This window comes from Paramormyrops kingsleyae, chromosome 1 (assembly GCF_048594095.1).
Source record: "Paramormyrops kingsleyae isolate MSU_618 chromosome 1, PKINGS_0.4, whole genome shotgun sequence".
Lineage (NCBI taxonomy): Eukaryota > Metazoa > Chordata > Actinopteri > Osteoglossiformes > Mormyridae > Paramormyrops > Paramormyrops kingsleyae.
Genome location: NC_132797.1, coordinates 5,219,824 through 5,233,517, shown reverse-complemented (window position 1 = coordinate 5,233,517; position 13,694 = coordinate 5,219,824). Strand labels below are relative to the sequence as shown.

At 45.4% G+C, this 13,694-nt stretch overlaps 1 protein-coding gene across 1 annotated transcript; it reads right to left on the bottom strand.

Moving 5' to 3' along the window:
- Positions 1 to 697: 697 nt before the first annotated feature.
- Positions 698 to 13,494, bottom strand: LOC111833232 (overexpressed in colon carcinoma 1 protein). The gene is made up of 6 exons (XM_023791280.2): positions 13,082 to 13,494; positions 10,298 to 10,322; positions 9,007 to 9,042; positions 7,817 to 7,896; positions 5,182 to 5,219; positions 698 to 3,767 (listed from the first exon to the last, which is right to left on the bottom strand). Exons 1-5 carry the CDS (start codon positions 13,122 to 13,124, stop codon positions 5,215 to 5,217), a joined length of 189 nt encoding a protein of 62 aa, XP_023647048.1. The 5' UTR covers positions 13,125 to 13,494; the 3' UTR covers positions 698 to 3,767; positions 5,182 to 5,214.
- Positions 13,495 to 13,694: the final 200 nt, after the last annotated feature.

The window sequence follows — 13,694 nt, the reverse complement described above, 5'->3', positions numbered from 1 at the left end:
CCCCAGTTCTGTGTGCGTGTATGTGTGGTTGGCTCTCTGTAAGTGTCCTCCAGTTTGTTCCCAAAGCCCAAATATGATGGTGTGATAGTGTAACGGACAGTATGTGCCCGATGCATCCTGGAATAGACACCAGGCTCCCTGTCGTCCTGCCATGTTGATCCCGGAACATCAAGACATCATGTTTAAAAGCAAATGATGTACAAAGGACTGGGGCAAAATGAGATCTGCTGTGATACCAACCTGCCAATTAGACTCTTCTTCTGGGTCTACCAGAGATAGGTCTGCGTCTTGAAAATCATGCCTTATCCATGAAGTCTCTATAATGCAGAAGCCCCCCCCCCTCCCTCAACCATTCAGCTTGTCATATTATGATTTATTCATATTGCAGCTACTCGCCCCGATCAGCTGCTGGCGCAACTGTAAAACATGCTAATGTTAAGGAGCACCATCTGTGCGTGTCCATGTTGTATTTGTGATGGAAAATGGAAATGCAAACAAGCGCAGGGTGTTCCTTTAATCTCCCGGACACTGGTGGAAATACTCCAGTGAGACGTTCCCAGAGGTGGAAGGTTCAGGTTCAGAGAGTACAAATCCAGAGCAAGATTTTGTTTCAACCAGCCAGTTGAGTCTTAACCAGAGGAATCCATGACCCAGTGAATCCAAACTTATTCATTTATTATGGAGAATTATCCAGGTTTTTGCATGTATAATTGAACCTGTGTAGCATCAACGGGAGTCCGGAGCCTATCCCAGGCTGCACCGGGCCCAAGGCTGAGGGACGCTCCGGGCGTGATGCTGTGTCCCCACACAGCGCAGTGTGGTCACAGGGAGTCGGACCCAGTCACTGAGGGCACTGGGAGGAATGTTAACCTGCTCATACAAGCTGTCCATCACTATATCATTGTGGTATTATTTGATTTTATTCTTTTACTATATGTTATTTTTTTCTCGCCGTTTTGTTTTTATAACAATAAAATACATAATTTCCAATTTTTACTAGCTTATATTTTTATGACTTTACTCTTTTCATTCTTTTATATTTTATTTGGTTATTTACTCTCATTTATTTTAAAGACTTATTCCATCTTTCTATAATTTCTTTGACCTGTATGTTAGTTGCTTCTCTGTCTTTGGTTTTATTTTAATCTCATATGTGAAGCACTTTGAGCTGCATTCCATATATGAAAATTGCTAAATAAATAAAGATTATATTATTATTATTAATAACAAGCAGAGATCTTCAGCTGAGCCTGGTTCATTCTGTGCATGAAGCTGCAGATGTTTAACATGGCCAGAAATGATAACATGGACTATTAAACTGTCAGTATAAAATCCTTATTATTCATATATTGGCATTCTGGCATGGGCCATTATTACAGTTGGGTATTATGGTTCAGGAGATTATAAAATCAAAGTCTACTACAGGCTCCACTGAAAAATGTCACAGACAGTGAAATGAAAATCACTAGCTAATGGTGGTTTGAAATCCACGGCTCTGTGTCCCTTCTAAATAGTCTAATAGCCTCAAGTGACACTGTAAACAGAGTACAACTAACATCAACAATAGTGATGGCCAAATGAAGCCCCATGAACCATGTGCTGTATTTTCTGACCCCACTAGATGGCGCTCTCTGTTCAAAAAATGGCACCAAGTAAGCCAAGAGCCCCATCCAGTGGGATCAGAAAATACAAGAAATGGATCATGAGGCTTCGTTTGGCCATCACTAACCAGCACCAAATATGAAAGTGACTGGATACATGTCCGTATGCTATGACCGACCTATTATAATACAGGAATATCAAATCTGATGAAAGATAAACAAGTTGTATTTCTCTGTGCCGTATGATGGTATAATGGTGGACATTTTGCTGTAAATGATAATGGATGATAACCAGAGGCCTGACAATGTATTATGGCTGTAAATCCTTCACGCAGGAGGGCAGATCAGGCCTGTCTTCAGCGTTTACTGCAAGGCAGAAACGTAGATTTGGGTATGGACAGTACGGGCGTGTCCCTACCAATGTTGTGGTAGTACTTTGTGTTTTTAGGGGGGTGGGGGGGGTTCAGGTCTGATCTGGTCCCTACCAATGCTGGATCCAAAGCTATGCTCTTGTTGCAAAGCTCTCTAAAGCAGTGGTTCCCAACCTTTTTTAACTCACGGCCCACACAGCCAAACACATATGTTTCCGCGGCCCACTGCAAAAGAATTTAAACGATCCCGCTTTTTGTGTCGGGTTAACTAAGTACTCGGAAGCAAGGCTGTTAATTGTCTTTATTGAATAAACTGGTAATTTATGTAATTATATATCAAATTATGATTTATTTGATTTTGACTAGACATTTTTTATTATATTAACAATATTACAATTTCTATTAATAATAATTGGCGGCCCCCCTGCAATACCGTCGCGGCCCACTAGGGGGCCGCGGCCCACAGGTTGAAAACCACTGCTCTAAAGCATTCCTTTAGCTAAAGGTTGGTTGCTAGAAGCCCTAGGTGATGAGGAAAAGTGCTCAGAGCCAAAGGTATCATTATCACATGTGAGAATGGGGTGGGGGAAATACCAGTCAACCCATTAGGCGACACAGGCAGGCCAGGCCTAGGGAGCCATCTTCTAAGGGGGCAGCGACTCACTTTGTCTCGGGTGGGGGGTACCAACAGTGAAGCTTGTCCAGGGAGTCACGCGGGCTTCGATCACTCCTGGCCGGGGGGGGGTAGTGTTACACTGTATTTGTTCAAGCTAAAGGGATGCCATCAGTTTTTTCAGAAACACAGCATCGAAATAGTTGGCTTCGACAACTCCACGACATGTGGATCTGAATGGTCTTTGAAGGTTCTTCCAACAACTTCAAATGTCTGTTAATTATTCAATGGTTTCTCCTGCACTTCGGCATGTCCTTTGCATCAAAACTGGAAAACTGTAAAGTAAAAGAGGACCCGCTGTATGTTGCCCCTTTGGTTTTCCAAAACCTCCTCAAATGGTTCCAATAGTTGTAGTTCTTCTCTGAGGCTTTAGATGTCAGTGTCTGTCATTTTGAAGCACGTTCCTCACCCAGGTTTTCTGCATTCAGACAGGTCAATCAGAATTGAACCTAAATCAGATTGTGCTTCTTTGAGCTTGTGACCTTCCTTGTCAGTGAGTGTGAATGATGCCACTGATTCCTACATTACAATAATACCATCGGGACAGCAGAGCCAAAGAGTGAAAATCATATGAGATGACCTCTTGATCACAGAGTAGATCATTTGTGCATAGGGCTCTTTCCTGATAGTGCTATTTTTTTCTGATACGAACCTTTTCCCAGACAAATATAATCATATGCTTGTGACCCCAGGGTTACGGCATCCCAGACAGAACCAGACTCAACCAGACATCCAGAAGGAAACGGACAAACGGCTGGAGAAACACAGGCCTATCACAGGCAGGAGCTGGAGGCCAGCCAGGGCCGGGAGCAGAAAAAAGAAAGAGGGATGCTGGTTTTCACTGGAGTGCTGTTTCTACACAGCCTTGGGCGATGCTGAATCAGCAATATGATTGGCTACTGCGTATCGCTGGGCAGAGCCTGTGTGCTGCTCAGGACAGAGCCCTTTAAAAACAGCCCTTTTCCTCACAGGAAGTCACATGACCGCCATGAGCCGCAGTTTCGTACCTGCCTGTTTATACATTCATGAGTGCTCATTTCACAGGGTCATTTATCTTGGTGATCCATCTTGAGTCTATCTCCGAAAACCTTTTCCTAGAAGTTTCCTCAGTTTTGAAGTATGCTGCAAAAGAAATATTCCACGGTTAACATAAATTCACATGATCAATAGCTTTTAACGTACACGATTTGCAGTGACAAAAATATCTTAAAGGTCTAGAAACTCCAGATCTTGCCCAGTAGCTTTTCATTTACATACATTTTGTGATATTGTGCAATGTGTGTGAAATCTTAGAAGACCACAAATATTTATATACCAGTCATTATCCACCCACCCCCCAGGTTTAGAGTTCAAAATGTATTATTGATTTGCCAATTTGCATATTTATATTTTAGAAGGCCATGCTTCCTTCATCAGCTATCAGATAACCATTACATACAATATTATTTATTATTTATCATATAAACACAAGTACTGTATATTGCAGTATATTGAAGTCCCCCAAAGGAGTGATTCGCCATCATCACTGAGCCATTACTTCACTTTCTCATGGACATTAGTGCCTTCAGCCGTTATCGTTTTATATATATATATATATATATACACACACACACATACATACTGTACATACATACACACACACACAGGTTTGTAATTATATCTTTGTGTGGACTCTCCAGTCATTTCTATGAGGAAAACTCTAATCCCAACAGGATGACCTTAACCCCTACCCAGCCCTAACCTTAACCATGAGTAACCAAACAAAATTCTTGTATTTTGGCATTTTAAATTTTTTGATTGCATTCACATATCTTTGTGGGGACCTGAAAAATGGTCCCCATGATGGCAAAATAAGAGGTTTTTATTACATTGTGAGACACACACACACAAACACACAGTATATAGCAGAGAAATCTGAGAACCAGTGTGACCCTAACCCACCCTGAACTTGTTCTTGTATTTGTTGGTTTGCTGTTAGTCATCCCTGACATATGATCTGTACAAAAGCTTTGTAGCATACTGAGATATCTGTGGCAAAAAAAATATATATAAAATTATTTTAAACTCTTTTGTTTTAGAAACCTGCCATCCACTATCAGTATATTTATCACTTAGCCTGCCGGTACAAGTCACTTGTGCACTTTATTTCATAATTTTTTTATTTATTTCTGCTGCAGGTACCCCATGACGTGTAGAAACAGCTCAGTGAGGAAGAATGGACCGCGGCGTTTTTTTTCCTGAAGACTTGGAGCATCAGGGCTTGTAAATGCCTCTCGTCTGACCCTGATTCTGGCCCGGATGCTGCAGCTTTTCCCAAGACAAAGGACCCATAGATTGTTCCAGACCAAGCCACCAGCTTCACCCCAAACCATCTCTTGTCTCAGGCCCATCTTGGGGTAGATCTCTGATAGCTGTCTCCTGCTCCATTAATGGCACTTTGTCCCGGGAAGCAATTACTCATAACACAAGTGACATTCTATATATAGTGAACAGGGACAAAAATATGCTGATATTTAGCTAGAAGGAATATAAATACCTGTTAAATGTGTCCATTTTTCCTCTTCCTGTGCTAATCTGTGGAATGAAACAAAAGGCCATTAATGATTACTGTAAATTTTCAGTCTGTCCCAAACTCTACTGAAAAAGAAGGTTTAAATTAGCTACAGATTTACAATGACCAACTTTAACATAGTGGAAATAATCAAAATTAGAACAACATCCAATTAGGGTGACATCAGATGACTAAGCAGGAAACACAGTGGAGAAGCTATTGAAAGAACCGCACTTAAAAAAAACTGTATATTTTATTTGTTGTTTATGTCCATTAAGCTCTGCTCTCCTTTGGGGGGGGGTAATGTATTATCCCATGGCACAGGCCCAGCCCAAACTTGTTCAGGTGCATTTTTTGCACTTGCATAAGCATAGAAGTGTTAGTGGTAGCGAGTGGGGGGGGGGGGGATGTTTGTTATTCTGCTCTTCTGCTCTCGGTGCTGAGTCATCAACAAAGCCCTTGAGTGCAGGGCTCGGAGGATGGCGGGGGGGGGGTTGGGGGGGCTCTTTCCCGTGGCTCACCTAATCAGAAAAGTCTTGCCGAGCCCCTGCCACCCTGCCGAAATGCACGTCCCAGCTTTGATACCCAGCATGATGCTGAGCGGCTCATACCTGTGCCCATCTGGGCTGAGATATTACCAATTAGCACCTCCCCTCACTGGCGTAAGGCCCAAAGGACCATCGGTGAACAACACTTCCTGCTTTCGGTTCGAGCACCTCGCCCTTGTGATCATCCACGCCAGTCACGGAGGGGGCACACTGCCCTAAGAAGGGCACCATGCTGATACCGAAACTGAGAAAAATGGCTATATAGTTCTTTGACTGTCCACCCATATGTGTAGCAGATATGTAAGCGACAGACAACTTATCCGAAACCTAACATAGCTGAACCAAGATATATATAAATCAGAGCCTGAGAGGGGCCGATTTTCGGTCATGACTCAATTTTGATCAAATTTGCAGTTGCAGTCTACGCATATACACATACAGTCATGCACTGCCAATACAGAAATTTGATTCTAGTCACACTAAGGAAGACGAGGGTACGAGGCAGAGGGGTCCGGGAGTGACTGTTAAACATGAAAAGAAAACAGCCTTGCCGTATCCTGACTGCCTGGTGCCTTGGGACCCCCCCCCCCCCCCCGAGGGAGAATCACATTATCCACGCCTGGTAAAAGTGAATTAATTAGAGGGATGCTTATCTCTTCTGGGATGTTTATAATGGGGAGTCTGTCTTGGGGAGGGGGGGGGGTCATTCAGGAGTAGGCAAAATGTGGCAGCACCACCTGTAACAGCAGCGCACACAGGTGAAAGCCTGTCACATGACACAGAGCTCATAACTTTGGGGGTATTCATACACCAGCTTATTTGCATCCCTCAAGGCCAGAAGTGGGTAGGCCGGGTCGAGAGAATAAAAGTCCAGACCAAGATTTTGTTTCAATGAACCAGTGAGAACTCTGAGTATTATGACTTTTTATACTCAAATGGTTGGTTGAAGCAAAATATTTGTCAGGATTTTTACTTTCTCGACCTGAATTACTCATCTCTGCTCTGGGCAGTGGTGGGACATGTAAATTATACCTGTTGTAACTAAACGGAGAACAGGGATGCAGTGATTTCTCAATCGGCAAACCGCAAGCCCGCTGCAGTGCGTGTGGAGTGTACGCTGCAGGACGGATTCTGCCTGAAGACCGCCCATCGCAAGAGGCAGATGAAAATAACAGTCTATACTTAAGGCCTACATGCTTTGAGAAGAGTATAAGCAGTACCACTGGGGTATATTAATTGGGGGGCATTAATAGGATTCTCCTTTCATTATATCATAGTTTTTATCGACATGAGTTCCATGTTATTCTTTGCTCCTGGTATCTGTTCAGGGAGGCGATTAGGATCCCACATTGATTGTCCTGTTGGGTGATTTGGATTCATTCTGACTTTTTTCTCCCACATGCCATGTCTCTCACATTCTGGCATCCAGGTGACTGTCTACAGATGGCGACCCGTAGCTGAGTTTTGTCTGGTGAGAGTTTGTGTCAGCATTGTTCCGGCACATTGGCACACCATAAACAGCCGTTGTTTTTCTCTACCGATAAATAAGGCTTTTGGTGAATGACTGATACATGCAGAACGCAACAAATCACGCAGAGACTTTTGACCACCCCCATTGTCAAAGTCAACTCTCAGAGCTCTCTCCTCTCGGCTGATAGGCCACACCCCCTCGACCACACCCATCGGATACAACAGAAATTACATATGAACATGACATTTGCAGTTTCATAATTAAATATGTTCTCAACCCAAGCAAAACATTGCAATCAGCAATAGGTCAAATTCAATTAAATAAAAACAGCAGCATCTCCCGACCCAGTCCTCGATGACCCCCTGGATTGGCTACGTTTTTGTTCCCTCCCATTTCCCAGCCAATCAAAAACACTGAATACCTGGTACAGGTGCATTGAGAGCTGGGCGGGAGCGAAAATGTGGACTGTCTGGGGCTCCTCTAGGACTGGGTTGAGAATCACTGTCGTACAGAATATGTACGTAATGGAGAGGAATTCCTCTCAGCTCCACTGAAAGGAGAGAGGTGTGAAGCAGTGATACTTTGGCTTTTTGTGTCCTACCTTGAGATGAGGACTTGGACTGGCTGGCAGCAACTGTACTCATTTCAGTAGGCAGCCCAACATAAACTCCACCATAGTTCCTGCGGAAGAGGAAGTAAAATTATCATGGGATTGTGGGAGAGGAAGCGAAATAATCAGGGGAATCGGCTGGGAGACTCAGCATTTGTCAGTCAAATCATAAACTCACCACCGCATCACACAGAACAGCATTGCAGAGGGCCTGTTTCCTCAAGGCGTCAAAGACAAAATAAGGGCCTCAGACAATGCAGATGATAATCATTTTTGGCAGCCATGTTAACACGTACAGTGACACTGAGCACATAGAGCTCGACTGACACTGTTTTCACATCTATTGCACGAGGACTCACACCTGCCCTTCTGGAAACAACACAGACGTGCAAAGCTACATAATATGAAACCACAGCAGGAAATCACAACGATTTGTCCATTTTCAATATCCAATCCTCTCATTCTATTCCAAGACATATTGGCCATAGACGAGAAAACCACAGTACCCAAAGACAAGTAACTACGCCAAAAGCCTGTTCATATTTCTCCGCATGTTTACCTGCCGGCAAGTCTGAGCTGACTTTTATGACACGACTGAAATAAACACAGTTCTGTGAAGTCGAACACTTGCAGCATCAAGATTTTTGGTGAATCTCAATATGCACACTTGACCACACTTGTGTTCTCCTGTACCTGTTTTATGTCATCTTCCTTTGCTGAAGACCAGTTCCAACACTCAGGAACAGAAGTACAGAGGACGGCAAAATCCCGGGATCATTTTTGCTCTGCCCCAAATATCAAGGATGCATCAGTTGCATCCTCGCTAAACAAGACCAATCCCATGATTCATTGCACCCCAAGTTCGTTCTTGGGAAGCAAATTAGTCTTGCCAAGACCACAAGTACTATCTTTGTGTTCTTGGTATTGAGAAACACCCCTTGTGTCCTTGCAGCCACCGACCGCACTGGTCCTCACACACTACGCGTGTCTTCATTTTGGAATATTGTCCTTCCCTCCTCCCATGTGCGAACTGTGTGGGCTTGGCCGCAGGCAAACGAGCAGCTCCGCGTCCAGTTTGTGCGGAGATCTATGTCAAGGGCGTAACTCCCCCCTACACCACAGGCAAGTTAGTTATTACTTCATTATTATTTGTTATTTACGTTCATTTGAACTTCACTCACCGTCTTTTTTCATCTTCTTGGGAGGATTCTTCTGTCCTTTATGGGAAAAAGAGGATCAAGCCATTAAGATCTTCTGGACTCGTAATAGAAATTCAGAGAGTGGCTGAAACAGCGGGATGCTGTTAATCAGGAATTAACACTCAAATTTGAATTGGTAAAATTAGTTTGGTAGGGGATGAAGGAGTTTGACTTTGCCTGTGTGGTTTGGTGCTGAGGTGATCAGCACACAAAGTACAGCATGACCTGAAACAGGGTGCATGTTTTCATCCGCCGGATCTGATGACTTGCGGGTTGTTTTTGGGCATAACTATGGCGATTACCATTTTTCGCCATTATTAGGAGTGGCATGGAAAACAGTAGCTGCACATCAGCTAATAACAGGGGAAGTGACGGAAAAATCAGAGAGCGACAAGAGAACAGAGTGTTTGCTCGCGCGACATAATTCCTCACTGAGGAGAGGAGATGTCTGCGAGTTGGTCCTTGTGTCACATGTTTGTAAAATACTAACTAGCCAGACTCGGTGCCCCCTGGCTGTGGGAGGGACCCCCACCTGCAGCCATGCTGATGAACACAGAGGAGTTTAATTATCCCTGATTAGCTGATGAGTGGCCCTCGTTAGGGGCCTTTCGGGGGCTTTCAGGCTGCCGCAGTGTTTATTCATGGAAATGAGCTACGGCTAGCTCACCAATTCCAGGAACTGTTTTGGAAGGATCCGACCCTCCATTCCACACAAAGGCAGCATGGCGTGTTGATTGATCACGCAGCCAGTTCATTTTAGGACACATATCCAGCTGCGGTTCGTTTTCCAGCTACATTATTTAAACCTCATAATACCCAGATTTTTTTTTCCCTCAAATAGAAAACGTTGCCATAGTGACAGTGACTCCTGCTTCTAAGAGGTGCACATGTGGATGTCGTTGATTAACTAACAATGGTTTTGCTTGTGCTGTATCTCTTGAAATTTATACTGTTGATTTTCTAGTAATTTTACAGTGCAATGCAGCGTGAAATGCAGTTGAGCTGGTCAGGATCCACAGACCCAAAAAAACCAGTACCCCACATCATTCGAACCACCCAAAAAGGAGAGAGGAGAGGAAATATTGGAAGTAAGAAAATATGTTTGGTAGAAGGTTAGTTGAATGAGTTTTTGGGGCTTTCTGTGTCAGACGTGGGACAGGACAGGAGTTATTGAGCTACACTGGCAAGGTAGGTAGCTAGTGGGGGGGTGGCCTCCTTTCCAGTAGGGCTGGCGAGGTTTGCCCAGCACCCTTCAGATGATTACAACACTTACATGTCTTTGGAAGCTTCGGCGGGACCTGTGGAGAGAGACACCATGAGACGGCATTTTATTCTTAGTGTAACACAGCAGAAGGCATATGTTCATATGTTCTCATACAGCATAGAGCAGTGTTTCCCAACCCAGTCCTCGGGGAACCCTGGACAGTCCTCTCAGGGAGCAAAAACTTGGACTGACTGGGGTTCCCTGAGGACTGGGTTGGGAAACACCGGCATAGAGCATGTTTATCCAGATCAGGTGTTTCTCAGCTATTGGGCTGAGACTTAACAGTAAGTCGTGGGAATATTTTGTCGACAATTTTTATCACTAGTACCCCCCCCAAAAAAATATATAAATAAAAAATTGGGTCATGCCTTAATGACCAAGGAAAAATGTGAGTCCTAAGGCTAATCCGCTGTTCTAGATACACCAAATAAAGGACACAAACGTATTAATCAGAGGCCGCAAGAAATAAGGAGAGCAGGAAGGTGTTGGGTGATTGATCTCCTCCACGCTGGTGCCTTTGGCCCAGGTTTATTTCGCTTGGGTCATATGCTGTTTGTTCTATGCTCTGTAAGTACAGATTTTCACAAGCGGCTATGAGGCTGATTGAAGGTCTTGAGAATAAGCACATATTCCGGTGGCTTCTGTCCGTCTGCATCCCTTTACCCTCTACTACAGCTCTCCGTGTTTACTGTGCCAACCTGGCCGTGACTAATCGTGATAGACGGCCCCCTATCTGTCTGTGTCTCCACGTGTGAGTGCGGCCGCCTTTTATGTCTCTGTGAAAGCACTCTACTTATGGGAGACCGTGTTCGTCTTTCACGGGGCACGGGGAGGCAAAACTCATGCTCCACACCCGTCCTTCATCTGGGCTCCCGTAGCCTGGATAACTTTGGAGATGTCGGTGCGATTGAGTATGGGCATTTTTGGGCAGAATCCTAATATTCTGGTGCATGTTCCATCCAGGATGGCCTGTCACTGCAAGACGAACAGCAATTGGTCAGAAACGTGAGCACAGGCTAGCATCACGCCTGGGTGGGCTTTGCAAATGGCAGCTGGGTCACCTTCACCCTAGGCCCCGTCCTGAAGCAGGCAGAAGGTGCAACCGTCCGTGGCTGTCACCAGTGTGTAAACAGCACCTGGCCACGCGTGAGGGAATAGTGCCGGTGTCTAAGGAGCAACGTTAATTGGCAACAACTCCCACAGGATCCCCCCCCACGGGGTGCCAGGCAGTGCCTTATGTGAGCCCCCTGAGTAAGCAGCAGGGCCCCCAGGCTGCCTGTTCTGTAGGGTGGGGCGCCACTTGGTTAAGAACACGGCCAACAGCGTCCTCCATACTGTCAGAGCGGACACTTGGTCATCCGATGTAACAAACTCTAAACATCGTACAGCGCGAATGGCCACACACACCACGATAGCACCAAGCCCAGAATCACCATAAGAGCCTTGGTTTAAAATGAGAGGGAGGTCCCGGTTTAGCCATCCAAGCTAATGGCCGATGATGAACTCCATGGAGACAGAGAGAATACCATGTAGTACTGGCAGTACATATTAATGCATCTACACAGCAAGTTAATAACATCGAAAATAGTTTTATCCTGACCAGGGTCAGTGGGTAGAAGATAGATGGATGGATGGATGGACTGACTGATGGATAGAAGTATGGTTGGATGGATGGATAGATTAATAGATGGATGAATGGTTGGATTAATAACAGACAGAAGACTGGTTGGATGGATGATGGACAGAATGATGGATGGATGGATGGATTAATTGACTGATAGAAGGATGGCTGGGTGGATGATGGTTGGATGGCCTAATAATAATATCTTTAATAGCTCAGAGCTCTGCTGTGTTACTTTGTATCACTTCATTAGTGGGTCACCCTTATAAAACAGCAGTAACGTTCTGATCACCTCTGCGGTTTAATCACCTTGTTTTTCGCTGATTCTGAACAAGACCCCAGGGTCTGAGTGGAGACGTTCAAGGCACTTTTCACACCAAGGCCACGTCTGATCTTTACTGATCGGCATTCGCTGTTGTTTTCGCCCACGCGGAGACGAGCTTCCTTAAAGAACTCTCTTTGATGACCTTAAATAATAGGCCTGCGTCCTTCAGACAACGTGCAATGAGGGTCGTCACAGCAGCCTCCACCCTCCTTCTCCTGCCCGCCATCGCCTAACCTGCGCAGCTGTACAGTAAAGGTGAGCTCTGACCTTCTCCAGTCTTTCAGAGTTATGTAAACAGGAAGCTAAAAATACATCCAGCTGTGCAGGGTGAGCACCTTCCCAGGAAGGCATCACATCCAGCTGCAGGATGGTGCTACAATGTTCAGCTAAACATCCACCACAAAAACCCTAAAATAACATCAGGCCAGAATGAAACAGGACAGAAACGACAGCCTGTTACCAGAGGCCTACCTTGTTCTGCTTCATTCTGATGGACCTTGGTGCTCAACATGCGGCACTGAGAGGAGATTTCAGATATATCCCCAGCCTACCCAGGTTAATAAGAAATGTCTCCGTGACAGAGCAGAAGCTAAATGAATACTTCCACTAGCTGAGACATGACCACATTCTTCCGCTCCCTGGTCCACCCCGCACCCCCAGGTTCCCCCCCGCAGCCACAGTGAAAGGTCAGGGCCACTGATCAGCCAATCGAGAGCGAGCGCCCCCAAAGTTCCACACAGGTGAGGTCTCTGTAGGTCACGCAACACACACGCGTGCATGCGGTCACTGACACGAGTGCAGAGATCACACGTTAGTGGTGGACGCGGAAGCGGAGAGAAGGACTCACCCCCTCCGGAGGTGCCGGTGGCCGAGGAATTCCCACAGCCCATCTCACATCGATGCCACGCTCAGGAGCAAGAGAGAGAGAGGGAAAGAGAGAGAGAGAGGCAGAGAGAGAGAGAGTTAAAGAAAGAGAGAGAGAGGAGGAGAAGGAGGAAGGGTATGAGAGGGAAAAGATGGACAGAAATGTTGGAATGAGGGAGGGATGATGACACCAGATATTTCCGTTTGGCTGGTCTTCCAACTGCTGGCGTCCCTGGCTCACCTGTGTTCTGACTGGTGAAATGTTTTAAGGGAAAGGATGGAGCTTAGCACTTATAGAGAGGGGAAGAGAAGGGAGGATGAACGAGAGAGCAAGAGCAAGAGAGAGAGAGAGAGAGAGCGATAGAGCGAGAGAGCGCGCGCGAGAGAGAGAGAGACATGGAGAGATGCTCTGCCCTCTCATACGTAATCTTTTCCTCCCTCCTGACAGTTTCCCTGGCAACGGGGGAATGAGTAGGGGCGGGGTGATACGCGGCCAATGGCTGGCAGGGAGTTTTATAAGGAAGATGAGGTGCATTTACAGGGCACCTCTGTACCAGTCCACACATCTCTCACTTAAGGGGTCATCTCCTTTTAGC

What these genes read in the sequence shown, in the direction of transcription:
- LOC111833232 (XM_023791280.2), bottom strand. Translation starts at nt 13,124, where the DNA reads ATGGGCTGTGGGAATTCCTCGGCCACCGGCACCTCCGGAGGGG. An exon ending in CACCGGCACCTCCGGAGGGG is followed by an intron (nt 10,323 to 13,081) that starts GTGAGTCCTTCT and finishes CTCTCTCCACAG; the next exon opens with GTCCCGCCGAAGCTTCCAAA. An exon ending in GCCGAAGCTTCCAAAGACAT is followed by an intron (nt 9,043 to 10,297) that starts GTAAGTGTTGTA and finishes TTTCCCATAAAG; the next exon opens with GACAGAAGAATCCTCCCAAG.